At 39.2% G+C, this 24,191-nt stretch overlaps 1 protein-coding gene across 7 annotated transcripts in view; it reads right to left on the bottom strand.

Annotated features, from left to right (window-relative positions):
• The window catches only part of pard3ab (par-3 family cell polarity regulator alpha, b), a 212,647-nt gene that overhangs the window by 85,237 nt on the left and 103,219 nt on the right, over nucleotides 1-24,191 (bottom strand). For 4 of the 7 annotated variants that reach the window (XM_055022305.1, XM_055022302.1, XM_055022300.1 and 1 more), the window contains exons 8-14: nucleotides 22,131-22,256; nucleotides 20,123-20,493; nucleotides 17,424-17,563; nucleotides 16,579-16,707; nucleotides 13,537-13,572; nucleotides 2,238-2,426; nucleotides 1,811-1,981 (exon numbers count right to left, since the gene is read on the bottom strand). In XM_055022305.1, coding sequence (XP_054878280.1) covers nucleotides 1,811-1,981; nucleotides 2,238-2,426; nucleotides 13,537-13,572; nucleotides 16,579-16,707; nucleotides 17,424-17,563; nucleotides 20,123-20,493; nucleotides 22,131-22,256 — 1,162 coding nt within the window. The remainder of the gene's footprint in view (nucleotides 1-1,810; nucleotides 1,982-2,237; nucleotides 2,427-13,536; nucleotides 13,573-16,578; nucleotides 16,708-17,423; nucleotides 17,564-20,122; nucleotides 20,494-22,130; nucleotides 22,257-24,191) is intronic. The other 3 variants (XM_055022303.1, XM_055022301.1, XM_055022304.1) reach the window with 2 other exon arrangements.

Here is a 24,191-nt window from a genome sequence, read left to right on the forward strand (position 1 = left end):
TGATCCCATATGTCAGAAAAATGTCAAAATGAGCCAAGGCTCTCATCCCACGGTAATTAGTTATTAGAAGAGCTTTTTTAAATATTTGACAGACAGGCTGAGGAGGACGGCATTATTCTCCAGCAGCTTAAAGCTGCAGCATGTAACTTTTATAGAAATGTTTGTTAAAGCTGTCACCATGTCGTTACAGATTAATAATAGCCAGATAATCTGTGAAAAGACTGATCACCGCAACCTTCTCCCTGAGCGAATGCGGCTGTCTGAAGAAAAGCATCGATCCCCACCAAAAACAACCACTCTGAACCAGAAGGCGGATCTTAGCACTGCCCATCATCCTCATGTATGCGCTCCTCAATGTTCTAGTGGTGGAAAAACAGCTCACAGTTATCGGAGGCCAGGCTAGCCAGCGTTAGCCTTCATAGCCTTGATTTAAAGGAACTCAGTGTTTCAGCTGTTTTGCAGTTTTCTGTGAGCTTGTTCCAGATCTGTGGTGCATAGAAGCTGAATGCTGCTTGTAGAGCATGTCTGTACAGTAAAAAAAAGTATCAAATTGGTTTCCATCCTTCTTTTGTGGAGTGTTTTCCTATAAACAAGCAGACACTTGGTCAGCCGTAGGCCGTGCCTCCAGCTATGCATGTGAAACAAAGAGAGAGACTCCAAGGCTGAGTTTCATCCAGTCCTAATTCTCCCTGAGAAGTTTTGCCACCCGACGCGTCGTTTGAGCAAACAAACGGAGAAACAGACCTGAAAATAGGCGCTCACACACACTCTTACATGCATACATAAATGGGAGGCTGATGCAAACATGTGCATACACCGAAAAACACCTCCAGGCTTAGCCTCTGCTTTCAATTACCAGGCGGACCGAGGGGAAATCTAAACTTTGACACGCCGGGTTGGGGAAGGAGAGCGGGGAAGCCTGGTAGCGCCAGAGGCGTACACTCGCACACCAACGCTCACTCAGCCTTCGCTTTCAAGCAGGCGACAAGCCGAGGTGTGCAGGGAACGTAAAGACATGACATTGAAGGGAGGTAAGAAAAAAAATAAATAAATAAAAATGGCGCCGCTTGGTTTGCAGCCTGTTTTCATTCCTCCACCTGCCCCACGGGAGGCGTGTTAGTGTGTGAGGGAGCGACTGGTAAATCACTCTGACCTGGAAACTTTCTGGTTCTACATGAAATAATTAACCGATGCTCATATGACCAGGTAGTCTGCTCAGGGCGCAGTCGTGTTTTTATCGCTGAAGCTCCACGTTGGTACTAAAAAGTCAACAAGAGAAAATAACATCCTCAATCTAAACGTGGAAATAAACTATGCTACATAAAGCTGTGCAAACTGGGATTACAAAAATAAATTAGCTTAATGGAAACGTTTTCCTATGAAATGTTTTTACGGTAGCATGAGGGAATTGTTTTGGCTGCATCATAACCAGAAGTCACTACTGGTGGAAACGACAAAGAAAACAACAGGAAATGGTACTAGGATAATGTTTTTTTAAAGACTTATTGCATGAACAAGTTTTAAAATCACAAGGGATTTTAATTATGTTTCTTATTGTAAAGGAAACGCAGCTATAAGGTATTACACATTTTTTACTGTTTGTTGCATTTTACTTTTATTTTATGAAGACCACAAAAAGTAATAATCATACAGAAAAACTAGAATTTTGAGGGAAAATGCTGCTTTATGAGAAAAATAAAACTAAAACCATTAAAAAGCGTACTTGGAGTCTGCTGAAAGCTACATAATTTATCTTGTGATTAATTTGCTGCTCATTATGACGGGCCTTCTGGTTCCAGTCATTCTCTACCTCGTTGCTCTTGGCCACTCGTCGGGCCACTATCAGCTGGATCATCCCGCGCTTGTTGCCTTCTGTTGACATCGACTTCCTCAGCGTCTCCATGGCGTCTTGGTTGGTTTTCCCCAACAGCGATTCGCCGTTCACCGCAATCAGCTGGTCGTTCACCCTCAGTCGTCCATCCTGTTTGTCAGACAAAGAATAATAGTTTATGACTCCTTACACTGCAAAAACACAAAAATGCTTACAAAATAACTTACAAGTAAATGTAGTAGTTCCAATTCTTTTAATAAGAGTTATTTACTTAAGCTCTTAAGTTAATTTGATCTTATTTCGAGATATTTTCATTAGAAACTAGACTACAAATACATTTGCATGTTTGCAGCATACTAATAAGAAACTTCTCTAAAACGTTCATAAACAGCAGGACGCTCAGTACCTTGCAGGCTGCTCCACCGTTTATGATTGATTTGACAAATATGCCGAGATCTGCGTGGTTTTCCTTGGAGCGGTTGCCTTTCACGCTGACGCCCAAACCTGCAGAACCCGAGTCGCTGAGCGGGATCTCGAAGGTCAGGAACTCTCTGGTCCCATCGGGCGTCAGGACCAGTTCATCCTCCTCCGCTTTCTGCAATAGGAACAAACAAACACATCCAGATTTAAAATGTAACTTCTGAAAGTATTTAACTCAGGGATGGTCAAAGTGCGGCCTGTGGGCCATTTACAGACTGTTAGCTCAGTTAGTTTTTTTTAGTTAGTTTTTTATTTTTAAAGTCAAAAACTAACAGCAAGCAACACAACTATGATTGTAATATACCAGGCTAACACGTAACTAGCAACTTATTGACATCATTGACTCAGCAAGAGTTAATTATTTGTTTACTTATCTTCTAGTTTATTTTTCCAACCTAAAAAACCAAGCAAAGTAGATTAAGATGCATGCCATGAGTTACAGGTTTTATGTGTTTTTAAAGCTAAAACTGACACCCAAAAGGAAAAACAAAAACGCTAGTTAGCATCAAGTCTCAGTGGGAGCGTACCTAGTGAAGTCTGGCACAATTTGCTCTGAGTTATAAAAGTGAGCCCAGCAGCAGGATAAGCTAGTTTCTAATGTGTCAAGGAAGGAGAATCCACATGAAAACATGGCACAGATCTACTTCCCGAGTTGGCTTGGTGGCTGGCAGCTAACTCGCAGCCCTGCGGTCCGGGGGAAAAAGAAATAACTTCTTCCCCTCAGAACTTATGCTGTCTGGTTCGCCACAGTCAGCGGCACACTTGACTGACATTTCTTCCTGATTTTAGAGTTTACAGGTTCTTCCTGGGAGCTATAATTATAATAGACAGTGTGCAGCATTTATGTGCAGTGCAGTAAAGTTTTATTCTTCTACTGCACTCGTTTCAAAACCTATATATGTCTAAATAGTTGCAGTTTTGATTACAAGCTTGGAAATAACATGCAATATAATAATTATAGAAAATATAATGGAACAAGAGGTTGTAGTAGCAGAGAAATATAGTAAAATCTGTACCTGATGTCACCCAGCAACCCAGCACTAACACATCAGCCTAATTGACATGCTGAGAGCTTTCTCGCGCTTCTCTCTACAACAGGTGCTTCTCTCACTTCATTTCTTATATTCATTCTCACTCTGTCTTCCAGTGCAACAATAAAAAGCCATTCTCTCTTGCTTGTTATTTGACAGCTGTCCTGTGAATAGAAGGGTGCACGCACGCTGCCGCCTGGCAATTATTGTGCACGCCTAATGAATTCAATCATCAGGCTCGGTGTCAGCATGTCATTAGCCCCCTTTGTTTGCTGGGAGAGAGATGGAATTACTCTTTGTGGAATGGAAGGGGGAGAAGAAGAGGCAAAGAGGGGATGGGGGGCAAAATGAAGATGGAGTTCAGATGAATGAGAGGGAACACAAGAAAAGGGAAAAACAAGGAAGCATAAAAACCACAGTCAGCATAGCTATATGTTCTGAAAAAACAAATAATGCAGAAACCAATTACTTAAAAAAAAAAGACATCGGAGGTAGGATTTTATTTTATAAAATAATATCCAAATTATTCCAACAATTTATTTATTAGCATAATTAGCAAAAGTAAGTATGGGCGAATGAAAACTGTAAAGCTGCAAACTGATTGAGTGAGAAAGAAATCGGATTAAAAGTAATAATATACAAACTCTAATGCTGTCTAAAGGTAAATGCTAACTTCCTGTTTACCGAAAATAGACAGTCTTGAACATTTTGCCAGATGTCAATTTATAACCACAAACATAAAACAGCTGATAACAGCTGACGTGTTTTTGGTTGGAATATTTATAAAAAATGCCATCTTTTGGTTTAGAGTAACAAAGTTAGCATTATTGTTTCCCATGTGATATGCTATGGTTAGCCGTTAGCTTGCAGTTAACAACAGATTTGGTTGCTTACTATTGGTTGTTCGCTTGCAGTTTATAAAAATTACTGGGTTGTAATTTTTGGCTGACAGCTTGTAGTTTTCATTCACATCTTGTTTGTTAAATAGGTTTTGGTTTGTGTGATTTGGTTGTTAGCATGACTACTGTTAGCATATGCTTATTGAAAGCTTTCATGCTGACATTTTGTATTATGCTGGCCAAGTTACTCTTATAAAAAGAAACGTAATCTTGGTTAAATAAAAATTAAAAGAAAAAATGGAATTTAGACGTGAATTAGTAGTTTTTTAGCTTTTGGCTTGGAGATTTTAAGCAGGACTTAAATGTTAGCTTGTAGCTAGCAAGTTTATTTTTGTCTGTAGTTGGATTGGTAAGCTGTTATTTAGATCATCTGTCGTTAACAATAATTGCTCAGTTGTTATCTATTTGTTTACAAAACAATCAATCGGTTGTTTGCTAGCTATGCTAACTACATTGCATTTCCGCTAAAATTAGCTCAGTGCTTTCCTTGTTGAATTACAACTTCTCAAGTGAACAACATTGAATTTCACACAAAATGTAGATCTAATAACTTCTAGCTATAGATTACTAAAGTAAAATGCCATAGACTTTCTGAGAATGTCTAATATGTAGTTTTTCTGTCCCACATCAAATTTAAACAAGAAATGCTAACATGATCAGTGAAAATAACAAGAGAAATATACCATTTTCAATAAGAGGATTTGCTGATTTGAAAAATAGTAGATAATAATGTCTTGGTAGATATAATATCCATTTAAAATTCCTTAATTTTGTTTAGTGGAGCCAAAGGAAATGAAAATAGATTTCTTATCTCAACCTTTTAGACGTGCATTAGGTCACACATTCTAAACGTTTCAAAGGATTTTATAATAACAATGAAGACAGGAAAGAGGGAATGCAGCAAAATGTGACAAGGTAAAATTAAATTAAAGACAGCTGCTGGAGAGAGGCGCGACGGCACAAAGAGAGGCTGAATGAAGGTGAGGGGAGAGAGAGGAGATGTGCTGAGGAGATGAAGGACAGAGACAAGCACAGCGAGGGTGAAAAGGCGAAGAGCCGAGAAGAAACGGGTGAAAAGAATGAGAACGCGCGAGCATGACAATGACAGAGCGAGCGGGCGACTGAGTGTGAATGAAGGACCGCCAGAAAGGGATGAATCCATGTGGAACACAAAATGAGAGACACTACATCCTTTCAGTCTGAATGTATATCTTTTACTTTGTCCCACCTTTTCCTTTCACGGCCGTCCATCTTTTCATTCACCTGTCTCCTTTTATGCTGCTTTCCTAACTTCTTCACTCTTTTCCAAACTATTTCTGCTCAGGTTCTGGTTTCTACTTTCATCACCAACTCTCCTCTTTTGCTGCTGTTATCTATATTTCACTAATTTGAGAGAGAAAACTTAAAGCGGTGAAAATTCAAAATGAAGCTTGTTGCAGAAATTATATCTGAAGGCCTTATTATGTCCAATCAATACAAATAATTAAAGTACAAATACAGGAAGTGTACTTTCTGTATTTGCAAGAAAAATAAAGCATATAAAAATATCTAAACTTTAGTGTTTTTGTAAGGATATTTGAAATATTTGGGATTTGTTGTATTTTTCCCTCTTTTGTGTAAATGGTTATTTTTCCAATTTTTAACATTTTTGTTCCTGAGAAATATCGGTTTTTCTTGTTTGTGTGTGTTCATAAAAAGTTGTTAATCAATGTTTTGAAATGAGTTTGCTTCCGTTTCACATCGTAAGTTTTGTAAGAGAATGTGTTCGCGATTTAATGATGAAACTTGTTTTGATGTATTTACTTCAAACAAGTTTTTAAAAACAAGAAGGAATAAAAAGCAATCAGTAGGACAGAGAAAACGTGCATACTTAACAAAAACACAAAATGATTAGCTTAACTCTAATTTAATCCAACACCACACCTCAATTTATTAAATATATTGATTACGGACTCAATATTTATCAAACAAGTTGCATTAGTTTGCAGTTTAAAACTAGGATTTGGTTATTTTGAGTTCAGATTTTAGTTAAGCTTAGACAGTGATGCTTAGAAGCATCTCTGTTTGTAAATCAATGATGAAATTGATCAACTGAGTGAATAAACTGATTAATTGATTTGATTTAATGTGGTTTACTCCATTTGCTGCCAACATCTTTAATGTTTCTGAAACCAATTAAATAGTATTTACTTGTAAAACACCAAATCATAATATGTCAATATTATGAGAAAAATTGCAAAAAACTCGACACAAAGGATGATAAGTCATGCTTGAAAGGCTTAAGAACTCCAACTGCACTTTTTCCCTCAAACAGTTTTTCCCTCTGAAATGATTAAGAGTTTGGTGGTAAACTCAAGACTTGATGTCTTCTGGAAAAGTCACCAGAATGAAATTAAAAACAGAAAGTTGTGGGTGATGATTGCTAAGGAGGAGACAGAAGGAGACGGTGATGGAGGTGAAAAGGAGGCAGTGAAGGGTGTAATTGGTCAGGAGAAGTGGAGCGTGGCGGCCATTGTTGGCTGCCTACTGTAGCATCCATCTCCACATGTTCATTCTCCGATTCTGCCGCTGCATTTATCCACCGCCATTTTGATACACGCACTTCCTACGTTCGTATGCGACCTGTTGTGTTTGCTTCATCATCCATCTTTTAAGTGAAAATAAATCTGCCCTCTGGTTTTAATCTGTCCATCGGTTTCTGATTCCTCCTTTCCGCTGTCAGTCTCTTCCTCTCTCCCAGCGGCTGCGATGCGCCGCGATGATAGACCATGAATATCAAATACCTGCTTGATCGACTGGGCCGAGAGCGGCTCAGCATGGGAGAAGAGCGAGGAAGAGCTGTGTGTCACGGTTCAATCCTGTTTTCGTTGTAAAATTCTGTACATATTCAGAATTTCCAGGCTGATTTCTATTTCCAGAGAGACTCTAGAAAACACCAGTAGAAGAGAGAGAGAGGGAGGACGGACGGATGGATGGAAGGAAGGACGGACGGACGGGTTTACAGATAGATGAATAATCAAATTTCTTTATCGGACTGCAAAAATATCCAAATCAAATCCCACAGTTGATATTTTTCCTGCCTCACTGTGAGAACAAACTAAAAATAAAGTAAATTGGCTCCCTAAAAGACGAGCCATGGTTTGGAGGAGGAACCATCTGATGCTCACATCTAATCAGCCGCCCTGTCGCCGTCTCCGTGGCGACCTCCAGAACCCGTTTGTGTCCCGATCCGATCGGAGGAATCGCACCAGCAGCTGCTACCAGACGCTCCACATATGTGAGCGCCAATAAATGGAGCTGCAGTCTGAGGCAGAACCGGCGAGTTTCTCAGTTTGTAACGTCAGAGAGAAGCGGCGGCTGGCTGGATGGACGGACGGACAGATGGACGGATGGATGGATGGACGGACGGATGGACGGACGGATGGACAGCTGGATGGACGGATGATGGACGGACGGACGGACGGACGTACAGCTGCTACGGTTGGGTGTGTTTGGGTCGACTGACAGCTTGAAGTGTCGCTTTCATGACCCACTAAACCCGTTTCTGTTTTTGTGTTTCTGTGCAACTCGCCTCATCAGCAGCAGAGAATCTGGAAGAGCTGCAGCCATTCATCAACTCCACTCTGACAAAAACTGACTCCACGATTCCCTCCGACTTTCCTGCTCACATCCAAAACTTACGCAACCTGCTGAAATACTTGGTGTACACGATTAGCTTCGCTGCTTCCTGGAAATCACCTTTTGAGGTTCATCATAATAAATTTTGATATCAAAACTTCAAAGTTTTAAACCACCCTGATTTCTGCCATAACTTCATGAACGTTTTTGATCTCCGGTTTGTCTACAAATCTCAATCTTCACTGCAAAAACACACAATCTGTCAAATTGGTTTAGTTTATGGTGCAAATATCCTAGTTCACATAAAATAACTTACAAATAACTTTTCAGCAAGATATAAAAGCTTGTGGCAAGGAAATAATTCCTTAAAATTGCAGAAAAATACTTCCGTCATTAGCAGAATATTTCACTTGCCACAAGACATTTTTTCCATGTTACAAATGAAATGATCTGCCAATGAAATTAGCACTTTTTCAATAACATCAAGGAATTATTGACTAAAAACAAGAACTTATTTCTTGCTGAAAAATTATGGCAACATTTTAGAAACTACACTTGGTAAGATTTTGTGTTTCTGCAGAGCTGGTTCGATTGAAAGTGCGGTTTGAAAGCCCAGTGAAAGCCAAGAACCGGAGACTGCTCCAAAAGCAGGAAGTGGACTACATCGCATGGCATTCTGGGTAAATACAATCAAAACAAGCGAGCTAGTGTAGCGAGAAGTGGCTCATGACAAGAGAAATCACTAAACTTGGACTCCCTTTTTGTTTACATTTTGTGAAGAGGGAAGATGAACTCAGTGTTGTCTTTGTGTTGTTTAATTCAGTGGTTTTTGGTGTAGCGCCCCCACAGGTGAGGAGGGGAACATGCAGCAGCTAAAAATGTAGCCAATGTTGCATCTTTGTCACTTAAACTCAATGTTTCTGAGCAATTTTGAAAATTTGTGGTAAAATTTTATAAATGCGGGGATTTGTGGATTTTGTACAAATTTTGCAAATTCATGAAAAACAGGAGGGACTTACTGATGTGATTTTCAGTCTTAAGGGCCACATAAAAAGCTACGTCGGGCCAGATTCGGCCCACAAGCCTGAAGTTTGACACACACATGCTATCGAGTACTCTATCATTTATTTACTTCTTGATCTGGGACCTGAGTTCGAATTTCGTACAATACGAAAATGATATGACAATAAAAGTTGAATTTTAACTGAAAATCATCAGAAAATGAACAACTATAATAAATAAACTGCAAGCCATCAGAAACTTTGACATACTTTTGCTGTGTAACGTTTGTCAAACGCTACCATATATCCGTAGCAGGCCAGCAACAAAACCCTTCATCATTTCTCCACATTGCAACAGATTATTGCTCCATAACGGCTTTGTGAGCCGAGAGGAGACAGGCAGCGTCTTGGCACCGTGTTGATGCTGCACTGCTGCTGCTCCTCTTGATGGCTTCTCAATGCAGCATTGCAGTAATTTTCCATAAGTCTGTGTGACTAATGGCGTAAACAATGGGGCTGAATGTTCATGTTATGGAGCCATTATGGCGCTATCAGAGCACAGGGACGGGGAGACTGATGTCTTTGATCAGCTGCATTGTGGGAGCCAGGTGCTGGGGACGGGGATTTGTGTCTTAAGAGTTGCTTTTAAGAGCCTCATTGACACAAAGAGACGGCGCAGAGGAGGAAGAAAGAGATGCAAGAGCTGATGAGGAAGAGACAGGAGAATATCCAGCTAAGTGTTTTGTTTTTACAGACCATTGGTGAAGCAATGGATCGCTGAAATGACTTCTAGCCTTTTGTTGCAGCCACACAAATTAGCTAATTTCCTTATACAGCATAATGGGGAAAGTGTTGTCATGCAAAAGTTACCTCAATTCACAAAAGTTTAGCAGCAGATCACTAAAAAAAACCCACACACACGACGCTGGGAATAAAAAAGCGTCACACAAAGTTAGGGCAGCATCGGCCACTGCAGGAACGTGGCTCCAGTTTTAGTCCCTGGAGAAATCTCAATAAATGACATTTTATTCCACTTCAGTTGCATCATGTTTGATGTGAAAACCTCCAGCTGAAAGATGCTAATCTGAAATAAAAAATAAAAATCCCAGCTGCAGCCCTGGGAAAATGTCCAGAAATCCATCTGCATGCAACACACTGAATTAACGTCAGCGCTGCATAAAATATTTATAGAATATTCATATAATAATGGAGGAACACTAACGGTAACCATTCAACTTAAAAAATAAAACATATTAATAGTCAATGTAATAACATATTAAATAAAAAAGGAATAATTAGAACATAATGAATGAAATGTACACAATTGAGTTGAAAAAAATAAAGAAAAACTGAAAAAATATGTAATCAAGTCATATTAAGAGGTTATTTAAAAATCAAATAATTACAAAAAAGTAGAAATAGTGTCATGTGCCTAAAAAATAAAATACAAAACATTTTAATTTTGTCTCAACTAAACAAAAAGCTAAAATAATGGAAAAAATTTAAGATGGAGAATATATGTCAATAAAAAAAATACTAAGTAAAAATGATATACAGATTAAATTGCAAAACTAGATGACAAATTAAATAAAACCCAAGGTGTACATTTTTAAAATAAAAACTTAATATGAACATTTTATCATTTATTATCAGATATGAGCAAAGAATAGTTTAAAAATATAAAAAAATTCAGTTATTTAAGTTAAAACAAAATATAAATATTACAACTTTTGCCTTTTTAAAATATATATAAAAAATTTCAATGAATGTGTTAAAATGTATTTGTGTAAAATGAAAAAACTATTTAAAATAAATGTAAAAATTATTTTGTACTTTTTCAAACAATGTAATACATTTTAGATGAATGGAAGAAAATAATATTAATGAGATAATCATGAAATCTGACCTTCTCTACTGGAAACGCTTCCATTTATTGAAATGGGCGGTCATTAAAGGGCCGGCGCGCTCTGATTGGCTCACACACTGAGTCCACAAACCTCACACCATCACTGCGCCGCCGCTTTATGGGCAGCAAGATGTTTAAAACGAGCTCCTGACAACAGATAACATCTGAAAGGCGCTGAATCCATTATGGTGGCTGATGTTCCAGGAATGGGAGCGGAGAAAACAGACTCGTCTGGAGGTTTGGCGCAGGAGGGAGGGGGGTAAGAAGAGACGGACAGGGGGCAGGAGGAGACGCCCCGCCGCGGAGCACTTGCTCTATCTGCTTGGGTTTTCTGCACATGGCTGCATTGATTATCAACAACAACCAAAACCTTACAAATTCGCACTGAGAGGAAACCAAGAAAGTCGTCCTTTGAAATTACCAACAAGTTTTTGGAGAAAAGCAAATCGATATTTAATTTCTGATCGTTTCTACAGCTACAGCAGTCCCACCGCTAACGGTGACCCTAACAAGCTGCACAACAAGCATAAAGCAACACTGAAACCAAGAACTAAATATTTAGTTAGCAAGCTAAGTACTTAGCTTCAAGTTTAATTTTTAGTTAGGAAACTAAAACAAATATTCAAATTAATTTTCAAATAAATATACAGCTACATATTTATCTAGCTGATAAAAAGTTTTGTTTGAAGCTTAGAATTTAGCTTCAAATTAAATATTTATTTAGCAGACTAAATATATACCTAGTACTTACTAAATGTTTAGCATGAAGCTACATACTTAGCTTGTTAACTTAATACTTAGTAAGAAACTAAATATTTAGCTTCAAAATAAATATTCAGTTGGCTAAATATGTTGCTTCAAACAGTAGTTAAATGGCTAGCTAATCAATCAATCAAAATTCATTTGAATATCGGCTTTCTTCAACAAGGCATTTCAAAGTTCTTAAAACACAAAAATACAAAGTCATACTATAATGCCGACAACATTACATTTTGCACATCAGATTATTGATTAATGTTTTATGATTAGGTTTCAAAAGTAACTCTAAACAGCTGAGTTTTAGTCTAGATCTAAAGGAACCAAATTTGTGGCGCACAGAAGCTGAATGCTGCTTCTCCATTTAGCTTGAAGCTAAGTACTTAGCTTGCTAACTAAATATTTCGAACCAAAAATATTTAGATATTGATATACTAACTGAACTGAACCTCCATTTTTCCCTCCAACAAGCCAAACTAATTTCTGACTGTCGCCATAAAAAACTTTGAGCTCAGTGATGTAATAATTGCTGGTGTGTTTGTCTGCATTCGTTTCAACGCTGCTGATATATGTCATCACGTCTGAACACGCGAAATACCCCAGCTGCCGTAACGGCAACCATTAATGTCCCGCCATAACACTTCGTCATGACGAGCATCATCCACACAGCTGGCCGACACAACTGCCAATCACATTAACTGGCCAATTAAACTCGTAATGCGACACGCAGGACATAACCAATTACCTGCAGTCGGCCAGATGCAACCTGAAGGTAAAGCCAGATGCTTAATTACAAAACTGGATGTAAATTGAGAATTATGGAAATCTGAAGGGCTTTCAAAAACAAGCCCTAAAGAAGGAGATGAGCTTTTAAAGGCCCAATTCAATGAAAAAGGTTTCAAAATAATGTTGGGAAAGAAGATTGAGATCCTATGAGATCGTGTTCTGTCTGTCGTTTGGATTCTTGATTTAATGCTTGTTTTTGTTGGACTTCAACTTTCACCTCAAACAACATCAGAAAGCTTTAAAATAACTGATAATTATTCATAATTTTGGTCTTTAACGTGAAACCCTTAACGAAAGGGGTGATTACTTGTTTAAAATGAGAGTACAGTTGATATTTTTGGAAACTTGAGCGGTCTCTCTCTCTCTAAAGAGCGCCCATTTCTGATTGGTTGCTCAGTCCCTCTTGATGGCTCCACAACTCTAACTCTGACTGCACCTCGTCACCAAGGTTTTGTCTTTCAGGACGCAGAGTTTTGTCAAACTTTGTGAGATCTGGATGAATCTCAAGTTTTTTTTCACCTTCCTCTCTTTTGTGTCAATTTTTGGAAAGTTACATTTTTCCTCTATTGACCCTTTGAATGCGAGAAAGCGGAAAACAATGCCATGATGGACGTCTGAACAAACAACATTAATTCCAACACCATTAAACTTACTCTTCAAAATAAACTAAAATAAAAAAAAAAAGATTAGTATTGATCGTTAGTCGTTATTTGAATCAGAAGTGAACAGATATTAAGTTTGATTAGTAATAAATTTAATTCTAGTTGAGGTTTATACACAGAAATTAGATATTTTTGTAAATATATTAGAAATAGCTCCTTGGAAAAGTAAACAATTTAAACTGATTTTTTTTTTTTTTTTTACGTTTTTAGTTTGACGTGCTTTAACTTCACAGCAAAAATATTTTCCAGCACAGAAAGAAGGTCATGTTGATGTTATCGCAAGCAGACAAGAAAAAGGTTTTTCCATGTTTCGCTCTGAGGGGAGTTAAGGAAAAAATTATCCTGCAAAACAAAACCATTAAACTATGATTTGACAGAGCAACTTCAGGAAGAGATTAAAATCAGATTTACAGACTGAATACATGCAAAATCTAATGTTTTGATCCCAAATGAATTCTCAGGTTTACTGTTCCTCCCAAAAGAAATAAAGAACATTTATGCAAAGACATGCCGCAGATAAATAAAGGAGCAGAAAAGTGAAAGTGCTGGCTACAGTTGGGTCTTACCAGGTCTCTGTGGGATTGCTTCTGGGGTTCAGCGCTCTAAAAAACGTGGAGGGAAACGGGGAGAGGAAGCAGAAGAACCAAAAAGAGTCAAGAAAAAGATATTCACAAACTGAAACTGTTCAAATTTGATTGTGTGAGTTTGTTGCAGATGGAGGAAGATAGAAACATGAAACGGCGTTGTGGAGAAATCAGCATGCAGAAGATGGAAATGATGAACCTCAGCCGACAGACTGATAAATCAGTCTTTATAGAAATAATCTTCAGTTGTGATGCAAGGGACGTATGGCTCTCCACCCAGGGTGATATACCAGCAAAGGGCAACATGAGCGCCTCCAAAAAACAGCAAAAAACAACTTGAACATAACGGCAGACGTTTCCAGCGACCAATCAGATTTTTGTTTTAAAGCAAAAATTCAGTTCGTTGTCATTGTTAGCGGATGTAGCTTGTGCATCAGATTTACAGGCGTACCAGAAACACGACACGAAGGTTCCGCCATGAAACTGCTACCATGTCATCATCTCAGACTAGAGGTTAATTTAAATATCTTTGAAAATATATTTTTTATTGCTGTCCCATTTTGTTTGTTTAGCATTTTTTTTATTTGTAGTATTGTTTTACAGATTAAATGCTTCAACCTGGTGGAAATGACAGAGCAGCTCACAGCAATTTTCCTCCAAACAAAACGCCATTCATGCTGTTCTTTTCTCGTCAAAGCATCGCACAACCAAGACTTTTTTTTCCTGCTTCACAGACAAAAAAAAAAAAAAAAAGGTTTATTTTGTTTGGTGGGAACGGATTTGTTTCAGCTAAACTATAAAAGAAGAAAATACAGCGAGGCATTCCTGGCAGCTATGACGCCCACACACAGACTCAGAGGATTGGGTTGCCAGATCCCGTTCCCATCCGTCTCCAAGCAGCTGATACAAAGACTTGGATTGTTTTGTTTTACAGTTTGTTTTGTTGCCTGATTTCATTATGCAATCTATTTGTTATGCAATGATAAATACAGTAAAGTTGGACTAAATTGTTAAAAAAAAAAAAAAATCAGTGCAGTTAGGGAATGTTTTTAACTCTGCCTGATTAAATTCCGTCATTTTATGCAGGATGTTTTGCAATATTGCCTCAGTAGAATAAGAAGTAGCTAAATATTAAAAATAATTTCAGATATGACATTTTATATCAGTGATACAAGCTTTTAAAATACCAGCAGCAGAAACGGTTTAACGCTGAAGTGGGAGCCACCTGTGGCACTGATATAACAGCTGCTCATTTTATGTTTTCATTACTCTGCATTAGGTGTAATTTATTAGACTGAGTGCCTGTTGATTCATTTAAATTCAACTTACAGTTGGAAATTTAAATCCAATCATCATGGCCATGAAAATTGCATAGTTTTTGTTTCATTTCAACATTTCTTCCTCTTACCACAGATTCTGTAAATTCTCAGCTGTGAAGCACGGTGGTGGCAGAATTATGCAGAGGGACTGCTTCTATGCCAGTGTGAAGGAGCCATGAAGAAGTCATTTTTAAATTTGACCTCAAATTAACAGACAGTACACATTGGCATAAAATTGGGTCAACAATTCAAAATGTCCATCAAACTGGTTTTGAAATGGAAACCTGAAATAATACCTGACCTATGACCCCAAAGAGAGCAGGAGGAAGCTTAAACCATCGCTTCCGTCCATCAGTGTAAGGATCGTATCCCCTACTCCGACATCTGACCACGCAGCCAGACGGAGGTTTAAAGTGGAGCAGCAAAAGCAAATGAGGTGGATCAGAGTTTGAAATAAATAAAATATTTTTGAATTTAACTGAATTGGTTTTAATTTAAAACTGCTGCTGCTTGATAACGGATATTCAGAGGTTAGTGCGGGTTTTAACACGCTACATAGATGTTTTTGAGTCACTACATGTTAAAAACAAAAAACAAATTCAAACATAAGCCAACTTCTTGATTTTAACACTTCTGTCAAAGCTGCAGTATGCAACGTCAATAAAAAAAATATGTATATATCTACTTATATTTGTTGAAACTGTCTCCAAGTCATGACAGGATAATATGAGACGGACAATCTGTGATAAAAATAAACTTTAGTGGTGACTAAAATCAACCAATAAGAGCCAGGAGGCGGGGCTTAGTGCTGTCAATCACTCTCAAGCTAGCCTAGCATAGCCACCGATAACAGAGTATAAACAATAACAATAAGTTGTTTCTCCGCCGTTAATACATTAAGCAGCGAGTACATGAGGATGATTGACAGCGTCGAGACCTTCCTCCTCGTGCTGATTGGTTGATTCTGGTCACATTTGTAGATTATCTGTCTCATTTTGCACAGATAAAATGAGACGCATAAAAACTGTCACAGCAGATAAAACATGGTAACAGTTTTAACAAATATGTAAAAAAAACAATTTTACAAAAGTTAAATACTTTAAAGTATTTTAAAGATTTTACTCTGAAAATGGGAACAATTCAGATGAATAAGAGAAATTAGGCTACATTTTTTGTCCCCTTAAGTTTATAAAAGCTGCAAAAAGTTGGCATATTTCGACTTAAAAGATTTGTTTTTATTTCTTTATCTGTTTGTGGACCTGAAAAAGCTTCAAGTTCAACGTTTAGAAACTCCAGACACGCTTCAATCATAAAGATTTCCGTCTCTGTTTGTCGGCAGCGAGATGTGAGGACGGCGCCTGATTGATATTCAAGCCCAGTTTGTTTATTTCCTCCCTTCTTGCAACCTGGCCTGCGTCTGTCTGCTCGTTCCCACATCCATCAATCTGAGAGTCAGCTCTGAGGTAAAACACACAGATGGAGGCGGAAGTGAAGAGATGCAGAGGGGAATAAGCAGGAGAGATAAAGATAAAGAGCGAGATCTCTGCAGGTTTGCCTCCTGATAACAGAGGAGAGCGGCGACAGGGCGGTAAAATCGATCTGCACGCTCAGACGGAGCGAAGTGAAAAGTTGTGACAGCTCACTGTGAGCAAACACACAGAGGAAGACGAAGGGATGAAGAGCAGCTGCGGAGGCGGAGACTCACCACTTCTCGGGGTGGGAAAGCGTCTTCCTGGCGTAGAACCAGCAACCCCACCGCGCCGCCCATCGGAGTGTTCCTGAGCAACGAGACGACCTCCTCCTGCGTCCGGCCGTTCAGGTCCACGCCGTTCACCTGGACCGCAGCGAACATGGCGTCAGTCACACTTACAGATTCCTCCACTGAATTTCACTGAAAACGTTTTTTTAAATCAAACTGCAAACAATACAAGTTCCTGGGTGTGAACTGAACACATTTAGATGTCAATTATTGAAACATTGGGTGGATGGACAGATCATTGGTAGCTGTGAACTCAAAGTAAATTAAACTGTTGATTTTGACAAACATCCCATCAAATGCCATGGAGACGATTGTCAGAAAGTTGAGCAAAAATTCAATAAGAAATCTATCAGTTTAGAAACTGATCAGTTGACGGATCAGAATTGATTTTGGGGGAACTTAAAACAGCCTGGAAATATTCTACTACAGGAGGATTACAAACTCAACACAAGCAGATGCGTCTTCATTTTTAGACTTAATCCGCAAAGTGTCTTCGAAACAGATTTAGTCAGTTTTTAAATAATTATACTGAGATTCACCGAAGAGATTCTGATTTGAGCCGGAACGTCTGAGCCTCGCGGTGTAATAATCTTTCATGCAAATGACTTGCAAAGAGGGATGACGCAACTTCAGACGCCGTTCTCTCGCTGCAGCACAAGAGTTTGAGAAAAACGCTCTGATTTCTGAACAAGACGCATAATTTCCACATCAAAACCAGCAGCTTTAATGAACAAAACTGTTGGCAGGCAGGTTTGACTGACAATCGTGTTTAAACTGAGAGAACGTCTTACCTCCAGCAGCCGGTCTCCGGCCTTGAGGCGGCCATCTTGGATGGCGGCCCCCCGGGGGAGAATGTTCTTGACGTAGATCGGAGCGGAGCCGCCGATGGGGACGTCACGCGACGTTATGCTGAAGCCGAGTCCCTCTGGGCCTTCAGGGGAAAAAAAAAAAGAGAAAGATTTAATGGTGGGATTTGGTTTGACCTGAAGGCAGAAGTTCGGATCCAAGTGGCACGGCTCGCACGGGTCTGATGTAAGACGCGGCAACAATGGTGGAGAAACGGTGCGGTTCAGAACGAGGAGGGGAACACGACACATGTATCTGGGCAATTACATCAGATGCTCACAGGAAATAACAGCCGACAGCAGATAACTGGCATATGTAGAGTTACCAGATTTATGTCAATATTTAAACCTAATTATATTCAAATAAACGCTCCGGTCTCCTGAAATAACCTTCACAGATTTTATGGAGAATAATCTACGTGGAAAATCTGTAATCATTCATTTTCTGGTTGTCACTGAGCTGAGCACAAGATTCGGTCATTTATGTTTGATTTAAATTAAAAAAAATAAGAAACTGGAGGAAGAAACGAAAGTATTTGGGAAACCAGAGCAAGAACTCATGAAAGGAAGAAATACTTACACAACAAATAAGGGAAGGAAAGAAGGCAAGGAAGTAAGGAAGGAACAAGAACACAAGGAAAGAAAATCAAGTATTTTACAAAGAAGGGTAAGTAGGACCCAAGGAGGAAAAGCAAGGAAGGAGAAAGGAAAGAAGGAAGAAAGGTAGCAAAAAATGTAAGGACACAAAGAATGAAAGAACTACACAAGGAAGTACGCCGCTTCCTCCGGTAAACCGGAGCAGGAGGAGGATTTTCGCTCACTAGCATGAGTAGGACACACCTCTCCAGGCCGCCAAGTGATTCTGATACTCGGTGACCGGCGTGCGATTTGGAGGCGGGAGTTTAATCTGAGCCGTTGGCTGAAATCGGCACTCAGAACAAAACGAGAGAAGCCACAGCGGCTCCTGGGAACCTTCGTTAATCCCTTCGGAAACAGCAATGGAAACAAACGGGAGCAATGAGAACAGAGAGCATCTTTGGTCGGGGTTCAAACGGTTGACGTTTTATCTACATAAGAGAGGAGGATAACTTAATTTAGCTTTTAGAGTGTTTGCTAGATTTTCTTGTGTAAATAAAATCTAGTTGTTTCTTCGTGTAATGAGGGAGCATGTATGAGTCTGAAGACATTTCTCTGCTGCTAGCATGTGCGAAATGAAAATTAGAGCTTTCTTCTTTGAGTTCCAATTTCGACTTCCAATGATTCGCATCCTGCTAAAGAGCCCCCTCTGGTGGTTGAATAAAGATCCACAGAAAAGCCGCACCGGGCTTTTTTCATTATAGTTTAGTTTTATTTTTTTGCAACTTATTTGTTTGTGTAATCCAGCTAGTTTTAATTAGCTTTTAGAAATTGTTTTATTCGTTAGTTTTTGGCAGAAACAGCAGACGACATCGGATTGTTTTGTTAGTGGTAACTAAAATCACGTGACATGTCCATTTTAAACTCTAAATGAAAGAAATGAAAAATGAAAACAGTGAGGATTGTATCTATTTTGGTTTTATAAACACGTCATATTTCAAAGCAGTTAAACTGTAATTATTTCAGTTTATTTCTCAGTTTCAGTTTTTATCATTCTGTCAGTTTTGAAACCGAAGGAAGCAACAAGCAGCTGGGTTCTGGTTCTTTTTGTTGTTTTATTTTCGACAGCCTGGATTGATCCCAGTCCAATAAGAGCGGACAGATTTGGGTGAGGATTTCAGTGACACACAGTGATGCAGCCCCGTCAGACTCCTTTCAGGGACCAGCAGCTGCTTAGCAACAAGCTTCCTGGCGCCAACACCTGAAATCCTGCTGGCAGAAGATCACACCACCTGGGCCAGCTGTCACTCAGAACCGGCACCGCACAGACGACTCAGTCCTGACCCAGACTGCAGCTTTATTGGTTTCTTTCTCCAGGTTCTGAAGGTTCAAACCAACAGGTCTCACTTTCACATCAACTGGACCGGTTCTAGTGGTTCTATGTTAAGATAAGGGAATGGCTTCTTTAGCTATTAAACATTACCGACAAGGTTTAAGTGATTTGGACTTACATTTTTATCAGAATATTTTGCAGCACTATTGATAATGATCAAAATAATTGTAATTACTATTTATTGCTTCTGTCTTACTGCAGTCACATCCCCACAAATGTTGCTCTTAAAAAACATTTCCGTTTGTAACATGCTTCCTTAGGATACCAGACTCAAAAATGTGTGATTTGCATCCCTAACCTGCACACAGTTCAAATGATAAACGATACAATAAAAGCTCTGAAAGAAGCTCGAAGGTGTAACAGTCAAAAAATCATATAAATGCCTCCATGTTGCAGACATGCTCAGTTAATCTGTCCTCTCATGCTGGAACTGAAGGTAGAGGTACAGAAACCTTCGTTAATTTGATGCCTGTGATGGTATAATTGTGAACAGACAAAAAATGTGTGTATGCTTTTATTTTTTTTTATAAGTGCTCTGCCTGTTTTTAGAAGCAGTTAAAACCAAAATTTGGTACAAAAAGTGAATTGTGCATAAAAAGTCCCCTTTCAAACATGAAAGTTTTCAGAATAAATGAACTTATTATCCCTAAAACCTGCAGATTTTATTTCAACTCACCTTTCTTGAGCTGAATGTTAAACCGCCTCCCCACTTTTTTGGTGTATCCTGGCGTGGGCGTGGAGTTCAGCCCCCTCTGAGGTGAGTGGGTGTGGCCCGTGGGAGGTTTGGCCGCCATGACGGCAGGGTGGGTCAGGTGTGGGTATCCGTTGTTTGGGTCCGGGTGGGTCTGCGTTTGGGATCCGTGGCGGTTCATCCTCTGCGGGTTGTGATCGACGCCGGACAGCGAGTCTGGGCTGAAGCGTCCCGAGGAAAACGAGGGGTTCCTCTCGGCGTGCGATAGCTGCTCGTAGTGGGCCTTCATGGACGACGGCACCACGTGGAACATGATGACCGGGGAACGCATGGCCTGGCGGAACATGTTCTGTGCTCTAGAACAGGAACAAAGAGAACAAAAACAGGAGGATAAAGAGAGGAAGTTTTATTTTGGGTATGAAAAGAGCATCAGACACTCATCCAGTGTTAATCACATGGTGAAGCTCTCCACCTACCAGATGTCCATCTTCGCCCACCTGAACAATCTGACATGTTAATTAACACTTATTGCCAACGCAAGCAGCTCTAAAAAGAAACCAACCCCTCCCCGACTCCACCATCACATAATCTTCTCATTTGGCTGCAGATGAAGCAGACCGCTACACGTCGGCTTGTTCACAGAAAATCCTCTTTAAACCCCTTCAGAAGGTGTGAGTGGAAACTTGTGTTGCCTTGTTAGCACCACCTGTTTCCGTGCAGCAGACCCTGACAGCTGAGCGTTCGTTTAGCAAACTGAAAGGCTCCAGAATTTGAAACGCTTCCCCCTCCTATGGACTAACAACTTAAACTTGAAGGGTTTTTTGGCTGCATATTCCCAGCTGCTAATAATGTTCCCGAAAGACGTTGAGGTCTTTTCACGGCATCTTTACAATTTTTGGCCTCAAAAATGGAGTGCCAGACAGGATGTAATATGCAGCGCGCCTCTATAAAAACGCCTCTTAATACCAAGGACAACTGCTGCTCTTGTAAAATGCGTTTGCCTGGAAGGTTTATTCTCTCCCTCTCTCTCTGCAAAGGTTATGTTTCAGATGCTGGAAGGCAAGCTTTAACATAACAGGAACAATAAGGATTGAATTACTTTTTATTCTACTGCCAAGAAACCGGCTCCGTGCAAAAGTCTCGAGTCGTGTCTCATTACTTTATGTATTGCGTTGAAGAAGTCAGGATGTCTTGCCAAGTCCTTCTGCAGCTTTCATTGAGATTTGCACCAACCAATCCACTTCTGTTACCAACATCAGAGGTTCAGTACCAGCCAATAGATACAGAAAGACAAACCTGAACTGACTTAACAGGTCAGTTAAACAAAAATGTAATTTCAAATTTATGTGCAACAGCACAATTAAACACATCATTAGTTTCACAAGCTTGTAACAACAACTTTCATTTGTTCAGTCAGTGCAGTTAGGAGAATAAAATGTAAAAAAATAAACAGCAACAAACCTTTTATCATGTTAAATAAATAATTTCTTTATTTAAAATGTTCTTAGGGTTGCCACTGACTGAGAGGAAGCATGGATGTTGAAGCATTGACTAAAGAAAAATAAATTGTGAACCATTCATGCTTTTGTTGAATGACTTGTCTAAATTAGAGATCATATCCAAGTATTTCCATAAGCCATGTGATCGATTTCTGTCTTCTAAGAACAATATTGATTGAAAAAACTTCTCAAAAAAAACAAAAACAAACAGCAGTGAAAAGCAGGAGCTATAAATGTTAGCAGGCCTCCATATTTAGGAATGAAGAAAGTGTTAAAACGGGAATCAGGAGGAGCAGCACAGGGAAAAAAGCAGAGAAGATTTCAGGGTCAGCATCAGAAGTTAGGAGCTAAACTGGGAAAGGTTAGCATAGCGCTGCGGCAGACATCAGAGGAGCCTGGCAGGAGAAATGCAGCGGATTACAGTGAAGAGACAGATTCGGGATTGAAGCAAAGATCAGACGTTAAAGCTCCAGCAGCTTCAGCTTCGGGCTTACTGTTCGAATCGGATGTTTCGCAGATCTCCGTTATTGATACGGATGATGCAGTCGTTCTCCTGGAAAAGGCCCTGGTGCTCGGCCTTCCCTCCCCTCTCCAGACGCTTGACCAACAAGCCAAGAGTCCTAAAAGGTTTGAAAGCTCATGTCAAGCAGATTCAACACAAAATAAAACCCCCTGAGTAAAAACAATAAGAGAATGGTAGGTAAAGAAATACAACATGATCTTCTAAGATTAGGCTTGTGTCTCTCAGAGTGTCCCTCCCCGCTCAGCTCCTTCAGACTAGCCAGCAACTCTTAGCAAACAGCTGGTGGAACTGCTGAGTTTAATATAGGAGCTACTTCTCAGTGAAACGCTGATAAAAACATTGGAAAATGGTTCATACGTTGACTTTCTTAAGGCAGAGTTTCAGAAAGAGAAACGTTTTAAAGAGATAAAGGCCCAATCAGGAAGAAACATTTAATTAAAGTCATATTTTTAATGTAAACAGCTCTAGAAAAAATGAACAGACCACTAAAAGTTTCTCTGATTTTACTTTTTACAGGTATGTTTGAGTGAAATGAACATTGTTATTTTATACAGTGAACTACTGACAGGATGTCTCTGAAATCACAAGCACAAATTTAGGATTTATTTGAAAATAAAACATGGACAAAATAAGGAAAAAGATGTAGAGCTTTTAGAAGAAAACAAATTCATAATACCGATACTTAGGAAGTGTCCAGAAATCAATATTTGGTGGAATAACCAGGAGGTTTTCAATGGGGTTCAATGCAGTGGGCTATTAGTTGTAATATATGTACATATAAATATATATCATTTTTATAACTACTGAAGGTAACAGAGTTACTTTATTGTGTTATAAAATGGCTCTTTGTGAATAGGAAACACATAATGCTGCCACTTTGAAGTTCCTCATTTAGCTGCTTTATTCCCTTTCATCTCTTATGCAAACAGCAAAGCTGCACTGAGTTCAGCTTTATGTTGAATAAATAATCAGTCTGGATGCTTTTTACATTTCAGGATGGGTTTGGATAATAGTAGAACCTGGATTACGCCTTAATGCACAAGTTAGATGATGGATGTAGAACTGAGGTTGTTATTTAAAGCTCTTTGGTTTTTGCTTCATTCTGCAGGTATTGAGAGAAACATGGCTGCCACATCACATCAGGTGAGGATGTGCTCGTTGTGCAGTGGCTCTTGCTGACGGTTTGCATGTTCACAGTTTTCTCTGCTGAGTTTCTAGGTGCTTCAACACCCCTGAACATCATTAAGCACGGGGATAAGTCGCACAGAGGGAAGCCACGCTGAGCCGACAGTGGAAAATGGTTTACGCCCCCAGAGGCTAACTCCACCTGAAAGGATTACTGACCGGCACCTCTGGAGGAAAATCAGCCAGAAAATACCTCACACAGCTAATCACTTCTTCTACTTTGCAATATTATTATTTTCTTGAGGTAGTGTGGGCTCATGAGAGTAAATTCCCTTGATTCCAATGAAAGACGAAAAGTTCTGGAGTTTGTAAAGGACAGAGAAACATTTTTTTGATTGAATCACAGTAAAAAAAAACAACAAAAAAATAAACACAATGTGATTTGCAGAAGAGGAGGATAAGCCATTCCTCTGATGAAAGTCAGATCTTACTGCAACGCTCGAAATGACGTTTGTCCCAGTAAAAAGAAAAGTGCATTATAAATTTGCTTTTAGGCTGATTAAGCTGAGAGTTGGAGGGAAAGAGGATACTCTGCCTTGGTTTAGAGGAGTTTGTCTGAGTTTATGGGCCAGATTCTCACTTTTATGGTTTATAAAGTTGCAGGATGCACTGCAAAAACATAAAATGTTACAGGTAATTTTGGTCCAGTTTCTAATGCAAATATAGAAATAAGACAACCCAAGTAACTCGTTTAAAGTCATTAAATATCATTTATTTAACATAAATTGGGAAAAATGTCTTCCTATAAGTAAAATAATGTTAGCGGCTAAAGTACATTTTTAAAAAGTCAATATTAAGGAATTATCAACTTAAACCAAGCTCCTATATCCTGCTGGAAAGGTCATTT

The sequence above is a fragment of the Poeciliopsis prolifica genome, unplaced genomic scaffold (assembly GCF_027474105.1).
Source record: "Poeciliopsis prolifica strain line A6 unplaced genomic scaffold, Auburn_PproV2 SCAFFOLD084, whole genome shotgun sequence".
Taxonomy (NCBI): Eukaryota; Metazoa; Chordata; class Actinopteri; order Cyprinodontiformes; family Poeciliidae; genus Poeciliopsis; species Poeciliopsis prolifica.